Here is an 18,804-nt window from a genome sequence, read left to right on the forward strand (position 1 = left end):
GTTTTGTCCTTTTATTATTTTTGTCATCTCTAGTCCTCTCTGTTCTTTCTGTCTCCTTTTCATCCAAGTTGTGGGAAGATCTTGGTACTGACCTGTTTAAATTCAGGGGGACAGGTGCCTTTTTTACACTTCTGGATTATAATTCTTGTTGGATTGAGATCCAAAATATAAATTGAGCTACTTCTGAAGCCATTATAACTTTTCTGAAGGTGATATTTTTCACACATGGAATCCTGCACATTGTTAGTCCTGACAATGGAGCATAATTTGCTGAACCATTACGGTCTCATATGGATCATTCCACATTACAAAATCACCAAGGTATCCTCAACACAACTGTGAAGCTAAGTGAAAGAAAATACCATAAAATGACTCCAGCAAAAGAATAAAAACTTTCATTTAGCCCTAGTTAACCAATGTTTATACTGTTACAGAATAGCTTCACACCATTCTAGCTTTTGATGGATCACAGGCAGCAAATTCAACTTCCCTCCATTTCCTAAACTAAGCCAAGAATTACAGTGTAGGACCATGAACAAGTACAACAAAAACACTGCTGAGCAGGCCAAGCCATAACGCCAAGTCATTTCAATTTGTTTTCCTTACAGCCCTCCGAGTGCAGGTTTTCCTGCCCGACAGCCAATTAGCTTCTCAATGCTAGATTAGCTGCTCACAATATGGTCTCTCTGCATTGACCAAATGTAAACTGCGTAACTCCTTTGCAGAAAACTGCCGCTCAGTCTGTAAGCACAACACCTACCTGCCAGTGCCTTGCTATTTTAACACACCATCATACTCTCCTACTCTAATTTCTGTCCTTGGTATGGTGCAATGTTCCAGTAAATCCCACTTTACAGCCTTCTGGATTCACCATTGAGTTTAAAAACTTCAGGCAGTGAACTCCTTCCTCCATTTTGTATTCCCCACCTTCTCCACCACCCACAATCCAAGCACCTCACAAGTGTTTGGTTTTCATGGTTTTGCTTTCAGTACAGCTGACCTATGTTCTACCATTAACATCTTCTATTAACACCTGCACTGGACCGATTTCTGTTTTCTTCATCCATTACTGCTGTCTTTGCCATTTATTCTGTGGTACCTGTGATCTCTAATCTTTTATTACCCGATAACGTTTTCCCCCATCTCTTCTATTCTACCTGCTTATTCCCACATTTTTCTAGTGTAAAACTCATCACTTTTCCACCTTTCACTTCAGTTCTGAAGAACGGTCGTTTTGGAATCGAAATGTCAACTCTGTCTTCAGAGATGCTGGCAGACCTGCTAAGATCCTCCAGCACTGCCATTACAAGGAGGTTTTGTGGTCGGTAGTGTCCCTGATATTCCTACTTTTAAATTAAATATTTTCCAAATTCTACATGATACTTAAAGTTTAATCATGGAATGTAGGAGTTGCTGCATAGGATATTGCCCATTCCTACTTTCCTTTAAGTGGTGATCTGCCTCCTTGAACGCTGCAATCCATGTGGTGTAAGTACATTGACAGTGCTGATGGAGAGGGAGTTCCAGGATTTTGATCCAGCAACAATGAAAAAATGCCAATAAAAGTTTTGGCAGGTGTTGGCTATGGAGTTTTGTTGGGCCATTGAGGTGCATTTTGTACATTGTAGAGACTGCTGCCACTGAACAGGGCTGCAAGGAATGAATTTTGAAGGTGTTAGAAAGGTAGGGTTCCAATCAAGTCAGCTGTTTTGACCTGGATGGTTTCGAGCCTCTTGAGTATTGTTGGAGCTGCACTCATTCAGGCAAGTGGGGAGTACTCTATCATACTCTTGACTTGAGCCTTTGGATTTTGGACAGACAGTAAGGAGTGAGAAGGTGAGTTACCTGCTCCAAACACCCAGCCTCTGACCTGTTCTTGTAGCCACATAATTTATTATTTATGTGGCTGTTCAGATCGGTTTCTGGTCAATTGTAAACCCCAGGATGTTGAATAGAGGATTCAGCAATGGTAATGCCATTGAACGTCAAAGGGTAGTAGTTAGATTCTCTCTTCCTGGACATGGTCAATGCCTGGCACTTGTGTGGCAAGGGTGTTACTTGGCATCCCAAGCCTGCATGTCATCCAGATCATGCTGCACTTGGACAAGAGACTTACTTAGTATCTGAGGAGTTGCAAAATCGTGCAGTCATTAACAAGCAACCTACTTCTGATCTTATGCTGAGGGGAAGTCGTTGATGAAAAATCTGAAGATGATTGGGCATAGAACATTACCCCAAGGATTTGGGGGCTCCAGTGATGCAGTAGTAATGTCCCTACCTCTGAGACAGTAGACCTGAGTTCAGGTCCTACCAGACTCAGACAAGTGTCATGACATATCAGATTAGGTTGATTAGAAATTTCTACCACTGAGGAATTCCAACAATGATATTCTGGAGCTAAGAACCATTTTCCTTTGTGCTAGGTATCACTCCAACCAATGGAGAGTTCTTCCTCTGATTCCCATTTATCCAGCTTTGTTTCTTGATGCACATTCAATCAAATGTTGCTTTGAAATCAAGGGCACTCATTCTCACATCTAGTTCAGCTGTTTTGTCCATATAAATATATCACATGGTTTCTGTCCTATTGAGCACTGTTCAGCTTTCATTGAACCCTTCTCTTGGCATCAAGTCTTTCTCAAATTCATAGATAGAATCCCTACAGTGTGGAAACAGGCCCTTTGGCCCAACAAGTCCACACTGCCCCTCACAGCATCCCACCCAGACCCATCCCTCATAACCCATCTAATCTACACATCACTGAACACTATAGGCAATTTATCATGGCCACCTAGCCTGCACATCTTTGGACTGTGGGAGGAAACCAGAGCACCCAGAGGAAACCCACGCAGACACGGGGAGAATGTGCAAACTCCACACAGACAGTCACCTAAGGGAGGAATCGAATAGGTTCCTGATGCTGTCAGGCAGCAGTGCTAACTACTGAGCCACCGTGCCGCCCTCAAATTGCTTTCATTGTCTTACTGGGATCATTGTTGCATGTTCTGTATTGCTCTATGTGTCAAAGAATTTGTCCCCAGTGGATTTCTGGTGGGTTTTTGTCAGATGTACAATATTTTGCAGATTTATATACTCTGTCCTTGAGGAAAGGATTCAATTGTGGTGCATCACAGTTTAAAACAGACCAGAGTTCCTGCAGCCCAGGTAGTGACATTACATGACTTCCCCAATTTATTCATTGATTAGTGCCTATTTATAGAAGGTAGATGACAGCATATTTTACATAAGACCTCCAAAGTAAATCAAATTACTGAGCAGACCTATGGTGGTACCTAACCTTGTGATGGATACACAAGCATCTTGTCACTGGCAGTCTAAGTGAAAGAGGGCAATATTATATTTAACTACCAGACTGAATAATTGAGGATGAGAGAAACCAGTTGTGGAGCTCTGGAATTCACTTCTAGGGTTAGCACTTAAGGCAAAAATGAGCAACATTCAAGATTAGAATGGAGGCATTGATGGACAAGCAGTTTAAAGGCTATGGGAACAGGGTAGAAAAATAGGTTAGAGAGAGACTATTAATTATATAAAGTTTGAGGGACACCATTCTACAAGTATGGGGGTAAGGTGAGAAATCAGGCCACTGTGAAGAGGAATTAGTCTGGGCAACATAATTGTATTTATCTCTTTGATCCATTAGCCTATTAGTGAGAAAGCAGAGACTGATGACTGTATTTTGTTAGGTTTCAATAGATTAGAAATGGATTAGCCAATTGGATAGATCGATGGCTGATGGAATTTAACCCTGACAAATGTGAGGTGATGCACTTTGGAAGAAGGAATAAGACAAAGGAGTACTCAATGAATGGCAAGACACTAGGAAGCTCAGAGGAATAGAAGGATCTTGGGGTAGGATAATAGGATAGTTCAGAAGGTATATGGGATGCCTTTATTAGCCATCGCACCAATTACACGAGCAGGGAGGTCATGTTGGAGATGTACAGAACTTTGGTTAGGCCACAGCTACTGTCTGCAGTTCTGGTCACCAAAATTATGGGAAAGATGTGATTGCACTGGAGGGAAGGCAATTCACTAGAATGTTGCCTGGGCTGCAGCAATTCAGCTGTGAAGAGAGGCAGGATAAGCTCAGGTTGTTCTTTTGAGCAGAGAAGCTTGAGGTACATGAGATAATAAGGGGCATAGACAGGGTGGATAGAAAGCAGCTGTTCCCCTTATTAAAGAATCATTAACACGGGGGCATAATTTTAAAGTGACAGAAGGTTTACAGGGGATTTGAGGAATAATGTTTTAACCCAGACTATGGTAGGAGTCCGAAATGCATTGTCTGAAGTAGTAGCTGAGGTGGGAAACTTTACAACATTTAAAAAGTATTTGGATGAGCACTTAAAGTGTCATAACATTTAAGGGTATGGTCTCAGTATGGGTAAATGGGACTAGTGCAGGTAATATATTTTTGGCGTTACAGGCTTGGACTGAAGAGCCTCTTCTGTACTGTATGATTCTACGATAATGATAACTGACCAATCCTTGTTGTCGAGTGAAATTTATCTAATTTATTGAAATATTATTAACTGTTTAAAAACTGTAGATTTCTATTCAGGAGATTTTGTGCAGGGGTAGCAGTAAGATTTCCTATGTTCAGTACTTGCACTAAAATCATAAGCAGAATCTTTGTATACTTTCTCTGCATCGCTACAAGTAAGGTAAAGTTGCCATAGTCTTGTCGACTATAGATCTGCTCTCTCATTAGAGAGAGACATGACTGATAGTAGGTTAACCTGAGAAACATCACACCTCAGGTGAGGGGGAGAATTTGAGAAGGAAGTTCTTTCATGGTAATCTCAGCCAGTGCAGGAATTAAACCCAAGCTGTTCGCATCATTGTGTGTTGCAAACCAAACATCCAGCCAACTGAGCTAACTAATCATGACAATTTTGTTACATTGGAAATGGTTTCTCAGAGATGACATAGTAAATGCAAGAAAGCATATATCTAATCTAGTTCAATCCTCATGCCAAAGCATAATATTTGACATTCAACAGATTTGATAAGTCAAAAATGACAGCACAGAAAATATTCCCATTACATACCTGATATCTTGTTGGTTGATTTATAATGCTGTTGAAACTTTGTGTTTCTGAAATCCTTAGGTTTGACTGCGCAGAAAGATTCAGCTGTGAAAACAGAATTCAAGTCTTTAATGGGATAGATTCTTGTAGAAAATGAGAAGACCACTTGACCCATCGTTCAACATTTTCTGGCTTTTTGAAAGGGCCATCCAATGAGTTCCACTATCCCAATCTCTGCCCACATCCCTGCAGTTGTTTTTTGGCTCTGTCCTTTTTCAGGTATTTACCTTGCCATTTCAACATTACTATTCAACCCATTTCCCTTGCCCTTTCAGATACTGAACTCATGGTCATAATATTACGTTACATTAATGTATCCTCCACATCACTCCCTTTCAGCTCTGAAGTTGTGTCAAAGGATTATGTATTCAACCACCACTTCAGGGATGTGATGGCATAATATAAGCTAATGCTGTGACCAGCCAGAATACGCACTGCATTGTTGGAGTTGCATCATATAAAGTGTTAAACTGAAGCCCCATGTGCTCCTTTGAGTGAGGATAAAAGATTTCATTGCACTATTCTACTGATTTGTGGAATAATGTTCAAGATGGCAGCATCCCGACTCAGTCTGAGCCTGCACCCTTTCTGTTCACTTCTCGTTTTTTTTTCTGTTCTTGTTCTTCTTCAGTTTCTTAACTTTTTTCATACTTTTTTAAAACTTACCATGTGGAGAGAGTGGCAGTGATGGCATTTGAGCATTGCAGCAGCTGAGGGCCTGGAGAGGGTCAGTGAGCAGGCCCAGGGCGGAGCGGGATGGCCAGCAGTCGGCAGGTCAGTGCGGAGCAGCCAGCGCGGAACGGCCAGCAGGCTGGGGCCCAGAGTGGGACGGCAGTGTGGCCTGTCACAGATGGCAATCAGTGGCTTGTGAGCCCAGTTGGGGTCAGCCCAGCAAGGAGGAGAGTGAGACCACATGTGGAAAGTCGCCAGTGTGGAGCTACTGTAGGCTATAGAGGACTGTAATTTTTATCCTTTAACTTTCTTTCTTCATTTTCCTAATTTAAACTATGAAGAAGTGTAATGTAGAACTTTGAGCTTCTTGTCTTTATTTCTCTATTTTTGTACCTAATCTATTTTAGTAATTAAGATTTGTACCTAGGTACTTTGTAACCAAGATGGTGCTGTGTGTGGTTACATTGTACAATTTTCACTGTACTGCTGTACTTTGGTACTTGAGTACACGTGATAATAAAACCTAATTCTAATTCTAATTTGTTTCCCTGGGTATCCTGATAATTATTTATCCTAAAGCTAATAACTAGAAAACGGACTACTTCATTTTCTCATTGTCGTTTGTGGAAGTTTACTGAACCCAAATTTGTTGCCACATTTCTTACACCACAACAATTTTATAAGTATTTAATTGGCTGTAAAGCACTTTAGGATATCAGAAGGTAATAAAAGATGCTTTATAAATACAAGTCTTTTTAAACTCTTTACATACATACCCTGGACTTTGAATTCAACATTCCAATTTCTACATCTCTCTTCAACCTTTTCCTTCTGCATTTGAACAGACCAATGAGACAGTTTTTGATTCTTAATATTAAACTTATGCACGATTTTGGAGTAGGCACAAGACTGAATGGAGGGGGTAAGGTTTTCCCATGGTCAAAGTAGAAAAGCCATAGCTTTGAACGAGCAAATTTCCATTCCACATCTGCATCATCCTAAGTAAAAAAGAGAAATAAAATACATTATCTGTTTGGCAGTAATAACAAAATGCTAATAACAAAGTCAATACAAATCATTTTAAATGTTCAGGTGGATGTTAGAAGCAAATACATTTTCTTTGTGAAATTATTTAAAAATAAAATCGTTGGCATTTTAAATTAAGTTTCTCCCTACAGGTAGTCTCTGTACATCTGCCCTTACCCAAATATCATCACACTGCTTGATCACCACTACTCTCTGCCCAATTGTGATTCACTCTCCACTCAAATGCTCCCTTTTCTCCGCAACTGCAATCACTACTCCTCCTCATCATCACTGGTTCTTTTCATACCCAATTGTTACCACTCCATTGCCCCATTCCTTACCACTTTGTCTCCCCATTGTCAAATCTCCACTACCACCATCCCTACAGTGCTGCTCACTGTGATGTCAATCAATTGCTTTGGTTTCCATGGTTACATCCACCCCCACCCCCCCCCCACTGCCGTTGTTTATCTCTCCAATCATTATATCTCCATCTCCTAGCAACTGTCACCACTCTCCAATATCACCACCAACTCATTTCCTAATCATCATTGTTTTCTTTGATTCGTACTACTTTATATCCATCCAGTTGCCAATGCATTTCACAGCCACCCTACCAATCATTGTATAGCCATCCCTCGATTTCTGGAACTTCACTCCCTCTGATTGCTACTTCTTCCTTCCCCAATCACCACACTCCAATCTCATAATTCCCGTTACGCTGCTTAAACAACGACTGATTCTTTTTCCATTTGCCTTTGCTTCAATTCTTGATCACCTTTGTTATGATCCCAGCTGATATTGTTACAGCATGAGTCAGATCCTAGACTGAAATCTGACTTGATAGATCATACTTTGTTTTTTTTAAAATTTAAAACGGTGATCTTTCATTGAAACACAAACATACAATGCTCAGATTTGGTTTTAACAATAAAACAGAAGTTTATTACCCACACAGATAAAATAGAATATTGTACTATTTACATATGATGATTTGAAAGATTTCAAAACATAGCAAAAATTCAATTTCGTCAATCCCATCAACATTTTTTTTAGTATTCAAACACGAGAGAGAATTCCCTTCTTTTATCACATCTTTAGGTTTGGCTTAGCTATTTCTTTCAATTTCCTGTCTTGAGAGCTTGATAGCCTCTTCCTTGATTATTCACATCACCAAGCTGAGACTTTCTCAGCTTTGAATAACTCCTTCATAATTCCAACCAAACACATCAGGTCTGATATTTCCAAACTAAAATTCTTAAACTGAGGTAACCTATTTCTTAAGTGTTCTACATTTTCTCCTTTCTTCAGGAAAAACTGTTCATTACATCTAACTTCAACCAGGCATTCTGTGAACAAAACTAAAAGCTTTCCATGATATGGGATTTTTCTAAACAAAAAAAAATCAATTACCAATTCTTCTCACCCAAAGCAAGTTCATGCTCTTTCATGTTTATTCTGTCTGCTCATAACACTTAACCAATGCAAACATTTCCCCATTATCTTCCAATCTCTCTCTCTCATACCGATTTTAAAAATCACAGCTCTTAAAATAAGTTAATCATTACATCCCCTCATACACACAGACCAAAGTACACATGCCATTAGATCAAAATCCAAATATAAAACCAATAATATTTATTGATGTATATAAATCATTCACCTTACATCACAACATCACACCATCTCCCTGATCAATGACAGTTTCCCCATTTCAATGGACCTATTTTCTTTTAGTCTAACTGCCTGATATTGAGGTATCTGGATGCAGTAGTATCTGAATGAGACACAGCCTCAGTTTGAACTGCACTGCCATTAGCACAACCAGGCAGCACATTTGCACACAATTCTTCAATTTGTTTAAAACCAGCCCACATATTGCTGGTTTTGAGATGGCTGTGAATTAAATGAATTGAGTAATTGTGGGGTGGGAGGAATCAGACCACTTGGTTCAGTTCATAATGTACATCAGCGTGAATCATACAATTTAGTGTAATAGAAGGTGCTCGTCAGAAGAAGAGCCAAAGTGGATTGCATTTTTCAATGCAGTCAGGTCTGAGAATATGTTATACTGATTCAATGTAAATTAGAGACCGAATTCCCATCTATACTGACTAAGCTATACAAATGCTGCCTCAAGGATGATGGACATAATTGCTCTGATATTAACAGGGAGCTGGGGAGCTCAAACAGGAGACATAAATAGCAGGAAACCAGCAAGGCCATGGATGTGGAGACCGTTCCAATGTTAACTCGAGACCTCATTAACATATTATAAGGCCGCCATACCTTGGAAACTGGTAGGCCAGTGGACATTGGGACAACAGCCAGGGATTGTTGAGGCAGTTCCCTGCTTTGCAAAGGGAGCATCAGTAATTGAGTAGTTAGGGAGGTCAACATTTGGAAGGCAAATGTGGGAGGCCCTGAAATTTCTTTGTAGGCCGTGCAACTGGAGTGCTACTTAACTAATTTACCTTGTTTACCTAATTAACAATTTGTGCAAAAAGAACCATTTATATTGGGGAGCTGGCAGGTTTCACTTTGATCTACTGATGGAAGACACATAGCTCAGACTCCCCAAAGCACCAATGAAAGCTTGCTTTCGTATGTAAATTAAAATATGTTTTGAGAGAGTCTTGTTCATGGTCTGATTTCTGTACTTTAAAATTTAAAGGAGTGGGCAGAATGACATGTTGCCCAAGCCTGATATTTCAATTTTACTCCACCAAATCTTCTCCCTCTCATCACAGTAGTTAAAACTGAGGTCAATATTTGCATAGTATCTAAATTATTGAAGCAAGCAGTATATCCTACCTCAATTTCTTGATATGAGCTATTGATCATTGCAATCAACATGTTGAGCAAGACCACCACCATAGTGACGTTGTATATTCCATATAAAACATATCCAATGTTCTCAATGAATTTGTGGTCATATTTCAGGACAACAGAAGATACTTCAGACAAACCAAAGATTGACCAGAATAGTGTTTTGAAACTTTCTTCAACTCTGAGGAAGGCAATAGTTTTAAATTTATGAAGTTCACATGTAACAGCATACTTTGTTAAACTATTAGTAATTTAAAATACTCTTGTAAAGGTAAAATCTGGCTGTAACACAACTTAATTGGCTTAGAGGAATATTTTCTGATTAACATTATAGCTTCTAATAAAATTGTTCACAATTTAGCTTTTTGATTGGTTTCCTTTTGTTTTCTATTCTTATGTAATCCCTACAAGTTTATTTGCCTTGAGGACAATCCAATTTCCTTTTGAAATCTTTAATTATCTCCACTTGCACCACCCTTGTAGGCAGTAAGTTCAAGTCACTTACTGTGTAAAAAAAGTTCCTCCTCACATTCTCTGAAACCTTATATTTGTATACTATTCCTTATACCAACAGTTATAGGAAAAAGTTTTTCTCTGTGTTCGTTATCTAAACATGTAGTAATCATGTGCACCTCTATCGAAACTCTCCTCAACCTCCCCTACTGAAAGGAGAACAGTCTCAATTTACCCAGCCTAATATTTTTAATTATTTGTCATCATCTCCCACAAAACTGTATAACTTCCCTTTAACAGGAATTTGCATATTCCTAAAACTAATGTTTTCTCATTATCATGCTTTAACTTTATCCAAAAAGAGTCAGAATATTTCCAGCATCTAGGTCCATTGGATAAGTCCCTCATTTCCAAAAAATGTCACTCCACCTTCTACCTTAACTTTCTGATTCTTTCTTAAAACATACAAAACCTTACAGGTTGACTCCATTATCTTTATTTGATTTTAGGAGACTTCTATCACTTATATAAACGTTTATTTCCTCCAGGACTTCTTGCTCACCTGTTTTATTCTTAAAACTGTTTGCAATGATATCAGAAAAAAAAGTTGTTAATATTTAATACCCTATTCTCAGTTTGTTAATCATTTTTAAGTGTGGGACATTGAATACATTTGAATGTGTTTTGAAATATCCATTGGGTTTTGTCTAAATGCAAGTTTTATTTTAATCCAGCCTATTTTGCTTTCTGCACCCCCCTTCCTAATTTTCTTCTCTTCTTTCCAGATTCAATATGGAAATTATATTTCACTGTGAAGACAGAATGTAAATTCTCTTCTAAATCTCCAATAACGTCTTTATGAAATGAATAACTAGGAGGTGCATAAGAATGAATCAGGTTCATTTGTTCTGTTATCCTTTTTTTCTCCATATTTGGCTTCTATTCAGTACCATGCTGTGATAACAAAGCTGAGAACACAAGTTTTCACTGTGGGAACCAGACATATTAAATGTCAAATATATGTTGAATGCTTGAACCTAGGGATATTACAATTTTTCCCGAAAGCAAAGTTTCCATGTGCAGAAATCAGTCAACATTATTCCATAGGTACAAAAAGTAATCAAAAGGCCAATTAAACATTAGCAGTTATTTTAAAAAGCTGAGTGCACTGTAAAGACATTTATGTTTTACTTGTACATAGTTTTAGTCAGACCCATCTGGTTTATTATGCTCAGTTTTGTGCATTGAACTATGGAACATATATATTCGTCTTAGTGGTACAACACAAATTCACCAAACTGACACAAGATTTTACAGGGACTGTATGTGGACTCTCTGCATAAACCTAACTTAGAGATGGCTAACAATTTTTCTCTTTCTTGCTTCTCCCAGGTGAATATGTTGTTGTTGGCCAACTGGGGATACAGAATGATGGGTGGGCAATAAAGGAGAGGTCATCATGATGAGTTGCATCTTTCTAGAATCAGAAAATTGGAACCAACATCCATTGTAATGATGTCATGGGGACGTGGTCAGAGTAAAGAAGGAGCTTGTAGGAGACAGACTGGAAACTGATATGTTTCTAACATATCATAAATGTTTCTAACATTCTTTGTAGCAATATAGGCCATATTTATGTGACCTGTAAATAGACCACAAACATGGCTATCCTCATCCATGCTGTACCACTTTAGGTTTGAAGAAGAAACCCAAACACACACACACTCAAACAGGAGACGATCACAGGGGTGTGATACTTTGTGACAGTAGCAGTTTATGTTATTCTTTTGGAGGCAAAAGGAGCACTTCAACTCTTTTGGCTTTCACAAAAAGAATTTTTCATTTAACTTTTTGTCTGTTTCTTTGAGCTTCAGGTTTTACTGCGTGGAGCAGCAATGACCAATGTGCTGCAAAGTAGGGACAAAAAATTTGCACTCTATCTGCATCATCTACATTGTTAACTGCTGCCACGCAAGCTAAAATAAGATAAAGTGGGAAAAGACAATGTAAAGTTCACTGCCACAAGTATAAGACTGTTTCCACCAGGCAGAAGGAGTGAAATTTATCTGTATTGAGAGGGTAAAAGGGGACATGCCTCACTCTGCATTTCTATATGTCCTTGGAATGCAGACACTGGTATCATCAACACTATTCTCCCTCAGTCCGCCAAACAATAGAAACACTATGTTACAAAAAGGGTCCTGTTTTCTCTTTTAAGTAAACAGAATTATTAGAAGGTCAATAATTTGGCAGTACCACAAGAAACACATTGGTATAGCATTTTTGAGTACCTGCATATTGCAGCATAAAGTATTAAGAAGTGTAATCAATTTCTGAACCCTGGTAAGTTTTCTGCATCCCTGTTCATACGTGGCAAGTAGATGCTCATTTGAGGCTTTCCCCATATTATTTCTATGCAACTTAAAGCAGTTGATTTGGTGTGACATTGATGGAGTGCTGAAAGCAGTTCCTGCGCCTACCTTCTCAGACTCAATTAGTGTGTCATCCTGGGAAACCAGGGGAGAAAGCAAGCAGGAATATATTTAATAAATTAACAAAATTTGTACTCACGTTGTGAAGGCTGGATTTACTTTTGCACCAAGATAGTAGGAATACAAGATAAACATCCCGATCATGAAAGCAAGAAACACCATAATAAAAATGACCATGAATTTGAATATGTCTTTCACTGTCCTTCCAAGGGAAATTTGTAATGGACCAAAGCTTTCATTTGCAGGCAGGATATAAGCGATTCGTGAAAAACTAAGAACAACCGCTATTGCATAGAGGCCTTCAGATATGATCTGAGGATCAGAAGGAACCCATCTATCTCTGGCTAAAAAGACAAGAGAAAAAATGTTAGCAGGAGAATTATTAAGTGCTGTTCCCCTGTTTGAAATAATTGCAAAATTTATCCCTTTAAAGAAACAAGAATTACTGCATCACATTCCAAATATCATATATACAAAGTAATGAATTGATAAAACCTGTTGTGTAGTCAAATAGAGAAAAATGACATAAAATGCTGGGAATAGAAACAGAGTTAGCGCTTCAAGTGAATGAACTTTCATCAGTCTGACCAGGTCATCAATGTCAACCTTTTCATTCTTTCTCGATAGATGCTGACTAAGTATTTAATTATTTCAGATTTACTTTTGAGAGAATAATGGTTATGTAAGAACAGGGACAACAGTGAAACTGGCTAGCATCTCTAATTTGACAGCCTTACAGAAGAGGGGAAATATATACAGAATAACAAGGAGATCTTTAATATGATGTTTTTTAGGTTTTGGTAAGGTCACCAATTGCTCCTGTAAATGGACCTTTGAACTGAAGTATCTTTAACAACTCAACCTCTAGGTAAATCTAGTGAACTCTTATCAATGTGCTCGGGTTTTCTGGAATATACCTTGTTTTGCTCTTGGTTTTCTCAGCTTTGAAAATCAAAAGGAAAAACAATGTCACACTGCAACTAATCAGATCAACGGGATTCATTACAGACAGCAATGCTTATAGTAATTATAAACATTACTATGGTCCCTTAGTACCTCAGCATGGCTTCAGTAATAACTATTGAACAGGAGAAAGCAAATCTCTGTTCAAAATTTTTGAAGATAAATTGGAACAAATGATATTAAAAACTGTATCTTTCTTAACTATACCACTGGTCAATCAACAATTGACATGCTGCTGATTATAAAGAATTTCCATTACAACCAGAATTAATTATGCATAATTTCCTAAATTTAACATTGTGTTTCACCAGCTACGAATGACAGTGAAGGGCAGAATATATCAACTGCATTTAACAGGTATGCCCACATTGACCACCTATTACTTCCACTCCAACAGCAATACAGCCCAGGCCCATGGGGTCATCTCTACAGTATAAGGGGGTAGGATCTGCTTCAAGCAAGTATCACTAACAGACTCACAATGGCATTCCTACCAGCAAGTGGGGGTCATTGGTAGACCACAGGTAGATTTAAACAAAAAACTCAGAAGCAGGACTTGAAAGGGTAGATACTTAATGTTTTATTTGACAGTGTAACATTCCCTCAGTGCTACACTTGAGTATCAGCTTAGATTGTGTCTAGAATACTTGGCACGGTACATGAATCTACGTAAAACCAAGTTCGGGTCCAGTTGCAGCTTTGAATCCAATCTTGGATACTGTTCTTCAGGAAGGATGCGAAAACTTTGGAGAGGGTAGGTACAAAGGAGAATTACAAGAATGGTTGCAAGAATGAGGGATGGACAGACTGGAACTGTATTCCTTAATGGAGGTGTTTAAAAAGCATGAAGAGTTTGGATGGAGTATATAATGAGAATTGAATAGTCACTTAAGAGGGTACAGGTCTAAGGTATTGACAAAAGAACATGAAGTAACATGAAGAAAAACATTTATCCGTTACCAACTGAATAGGATTTTGATTGCAGGATAGGATAGAATGGAAGACACAGATTCAACACAGCCCTCAAAAAAGAACTGGAAAAATGCTTGAAGGAGCTTAGGAATTGTAGGGTTCACTGTTCGTAGTGAGATTGCAGTGAGACTGTCCTGTAATGTGGGCAATCCCTCAGCCAATTTGCATTTGATGTGCCATCACATCAAAAATTTCATTTTCAGTGAATGCCTGCTATGTTAGCAGCACTTACTAAAGTTATCCTGTAAGAGTCAGCAATTCCAGCTGTATACAGGTCTCCCACACAAACATCAGGATGGCCGCTTGCATACAAGGTTTAAGGCCTCTCCCAACCTCTGACACATGGCTCATTACCCACTAATGTCATCCCCTTATGGAAGGTCAGTGGGCCTTTAATACAAGCTTGGAGCCACTTGCAACATCATGGGATAAGCTTGGGGCCCTGAAGAAGGAATTTAATTGCCTAGGTTATTTAGGGAAAACTCTGCAGTACATGCCTCAGTGGGTCTTCATCAATGAGGGGGTATATTGCTTTCATTCACAACCCCACAATTATATGGGCCAAGCCATAGCCTCCTGGAATTCAAAGACCAATTTGGGAGGAATAAGAAGTGGAGGACAAAGAGGGAAGAGGCCATGTGTACCATATATAATGGGATGGATTGAGGGGGACTGCACTTTGAGTCATCATTTCACTTGGACCTACTATTCCCTTCAAGTACATCTATTTCAGACTGTTGATGACAAAAGCTCTTGACCTTCAGTTTGGAGTAGTCCAACAGAGTATACAAGTTCGCAGGGAACAGCATGTGCAGCAGAGCACTCCATCTATACTGAAGTATGTCAATGATGTTTAACATTCGCTTGAGACTTAAACTCATTTGCCTTCATCTAATTTTCACAGCGTACTGTCATAACGAGTAGAATTTGTCAATGATTCTAGTGCCTCCTTGTTCAAAAATTTGTCATAGCAGCTACAGAAATAGCTCCTGCAGTCTTAAAGTAAACCTTATAGTGCAAGATGCAAGGTTGGAAGAAGTTATGGAGCTGGGAAGGATAAGGCTATGAAAACATTTTAGAATAAGGATTAGAATTTAAAAATTAAGGCTCAGCAGATTGGGAGGTCACCAGAGTCATACAGTCATACAGCCATACAGTCATGCAGAACGGCAACAGACTCTTTGGTCCAACCAGTCCATGCCAAACATAATCCCAAACGAAACTAGTCCCACCTGCCTGCTCCAGGTCCATATCCCTCCAAACCTTTCCTATTCGTGTACTTACCAAATGTCTAAGCTTAGGCTGATGGGTGAATGCTTCAAGTTAAGATACAGGCAGCATAGCTTTTTATGAATTGACATTTATCTAAAGAACAGGGGGTGGCCAGGAGAACATGAGAATTGTCCTTAATCAAACAACCAGAATAAATCAGTCAGCTCAAGATTCAAACCTTCTGCTCCCATCATTCCACCTTGCACTAACTCTAAATTTTGAAATTCTTCCCAGGTTCAAGGTGTTCAATGGTCTGTGCACTTTCCTATGTTTCATTCTTCAAATTTTCTGCACCCTCCCCTCACACAGAATTGTCATTATATAGCCCATTGTTTACGTACATTGTGAAAACTAGATGAATGAAAATGGAAAGTGCATAAATTATCATGAATGGTATGGGGGGCATAAGTAGAAACAGAGAGGACGGGGGGAAGGTTGTAAAACTGTTTGAACTTTCCCGTCCAAAACGTTCCTAAATACAGCCACGATTCATGAAAGGACACATGGAAAGCCATCTCCTGGAAAATAGCTCAACTAGTCTGACTCCCAGCAAGTGTGAGCTAAGAATGCCCATTTAATCCCAACAATATTTCATCAGAAATAGATGAAGTGTCATTGACCTGAGACATTAACTTTGTCTCTCCCTCTACAGATGCTGTCACATATACCGAGTACTTCAGCATATTATGTATTTATTTTATATTTCCAGCATCCATAGTATTTTGTATTAGTGGCACAGGTGATTAATTTTTTAAATCAAATTTGGCGCTAGCATGTATCTGTCACATTTCAGAAAACTAATCATTTTCTCTGGTTACTTCCTAATAGTAGGAGGTGGGGATTTACAAACAGCTGTCAATCTACAGAAGCATCCTTTAGCAATTAGCTTCTTGTTGGCCTCAGCACCTGCTGAAATAGATCACTTTTCACATGGAATGCCTGAGTCGTGGCCTTAAAGGCGCAAAATAGGTGAAACACAATTGCATCCCAGTAGCTGAATATCATACGGAAGAAAAGCCACAACAACTGATGCTATTAATAAAGAAGGATTCACTCAGATATAACAAATACGAATGGTTTTTTGACTTAAAGAGAGATGGACATTAATATTTATATATTTGATACATTGAAGCTAAATACCTCTAATTACTTTCAGCTCTATGCAACAGAAACCATGGAAGGTCAATGGAAGACAGTACAACGGAAGATCTGGCTATTGATGGAGGAATGTGGAAATTATGAATGGGAAGAAATTCAAGTGGGGTGTAAAATGAACAGCCAATTCATTGCTATTTTGCAGTATTGCATTGGCCATGTTAAATTGCTCATACTGTTCAGGGATGTGCAGGCTAGGTGGTTTAACCTTGGAAAATGCAGGGTTACAAGGATAGGGTAAGGATGTGGATCTAGGTGGGATGCTCTTCGGAGGGTCAGTGTGGACTCAATGGGCTGAATGGCCTGCTTCCACATTGCACAGGCTCACTTCACTTAAAAGTGAATACTTAGAAGCAAATAAACAATTTAAAACTAAATGCCAAAGAAGAAATTTTAAAATATATTGATATATTTTTTAAAATAGTGAAAATTAAATACAGAATGCAAGAGTAAATTATTTTTAATATTTAAAGAAATGCTCAACACCATGAAACTGCCATTTCCATAGTCCCAGAGGACCATGGGGTTGCCCTCTCATCGGAGGGAGATGACTGGTGGTGAGTTTAACTTGAGGTCACCACAACTCAAGTGAAGGCAAGATTGAGAAGACAGGACAGAAATTGAAACTGCACAGTTGGTATCATTCTGCATTGCAAACCAGGTGTCTGGCCAACTTAGCTGGGAATTAAAGGATGTAAGGATAATATGGGAAGGTGTAGGTTAGCCATGATTTTGTTGAAAAGTCGAGCAGATTTGAAGGGCCAAACGGCCTACCCCACTCCGATTTCTTATATCCTATGCTCTTATGACAGTTTTGTGTCCCCCAAATACTGTTCATCACATAATTACTTCAGCCTGGAAGGCAGTCACTCAGTGTTTAGCACTGCTGCCTCTCAGTGCCAGGAACCTGGGTTCGATTCCACCCTCAGGTGACAGTCCATGTGGAGTTTGCACATTCTTCCCATGTCTGCGTGGGTTTTGTCCCACAGTCCAAAGATAAGCAGGTTAGATGGATTGGCCATGTTAAATTGCTCATACTGTTCAGGGATGTGCAGGCTAGGTGGTTTAACCTTGGAAAATGCAGGGTTACAAGGATAGGGTAAGGATGTGGGTCTAGGTGGGATGCCCTTCGGATGGTCGGTGTGGACTCAATGGGCTGAATGGCCTGCTTCCACATTATAGGGATTATACGATTCTGAGTTTCGATGGCAAATGCGCCCAGCTAAAAAAAATTCTATATGCAAGAGAGCGTTTGAGCTCTGAGCTTGGGTTATCTAGACCTTATTGTGCTTTTTTAACAAATGTTGCATTTAATTACAGTTGCAAGAGCTATAATTGTGGTGTAACATTTAAAAGTTAGATCTTACTCGGTCTGAACTTCGTTTGGAAGTTGGTTATGGATCATCATAAATTGACTCTTGAAGAGTCTTAGGTCAATTGTCCAATTTTAATTCCTCTTGAGTGAAACTGCACATTGAAATCAGACCCTTTTAAAGCATTGATTTCAGAGATGGAAGATAGATCTTGCTATAAAACTGATTCTTACACTACTCATATTCTTGCCAATTACTTACATTTCCATTTGTAACATTTAGAAAGATGTTTTCACTCCAATTTTCTGCATAACTACAAGGAACTTTCTGAAATCATTACACAATTCAAAGTAGATCATAATGCAAAATACTGCAGATGCTGCAATAAAAGCAAAAAGTGCTGTAGAAACTCTGTAGGTCTGGCAGCATTTTTGGAGAAAAATACAGAGTTCACATTTTGAGTCCAGTATGACTCTTTGTCAGAACTTGAAGTCGATTACCCTCTCTTTCTACTCCCAGCACTAGTGACTATTTTCCTGTGGC

At 38.9% G+C, this 18,804-nt stretch overlaps 1 protein-coding gene across 1 annotated transcript in view; it reads right to left on the reverse strand.

The window, feature by feature from the left end:
- Positions 1–2,054: 2,054 nt before the first annotated feature.
- LOC109935317 (short transient receptor potential channel 3-like) overlaps positions 2,055–18,804 on the reverse strand; it is a 107,820-nt gene continuing 91,070 nt past the window's right edge. The window contains exons 8-12 of the mRNA XM_048608904.1: positions 12,666–12,930; positions 9,627–9,822; positions 6,563–6,784; positions 5,076–5,159; positions 2,055–2,123 (exon numbers count right to left, since the gene is read on the reverse strand). Coding sequence (XP_048464861.1) covers positions 2,055–2,123; positions 5,076–5,159; positions 6,563–6,784; positions 9,627–9,822; positions 12,666–12,930 — 836 coding nt within the window. The remainder of the gene's footprint in view (positions 2,124–5,075; positions 5,160–6,562; positions 6,785–9,626; positions 9,823–12,665; positions 12,931–18,804) is intronic.

Source organism: Rhincodon typus, chromosome 1 (assembly GCF_021869965.1).
Source record: "Rhincodon typus isolate 14 chromosome 1, sRhiTyp1.1, whole genome shotgun sequence".
Taxonomy (NCBI): Eukaryota; Metazoa; Chordata; class Chondrichthyes; order Orectolobiformes; family Rhincodontidae; genus Rhincodon; species Rhincodon typus.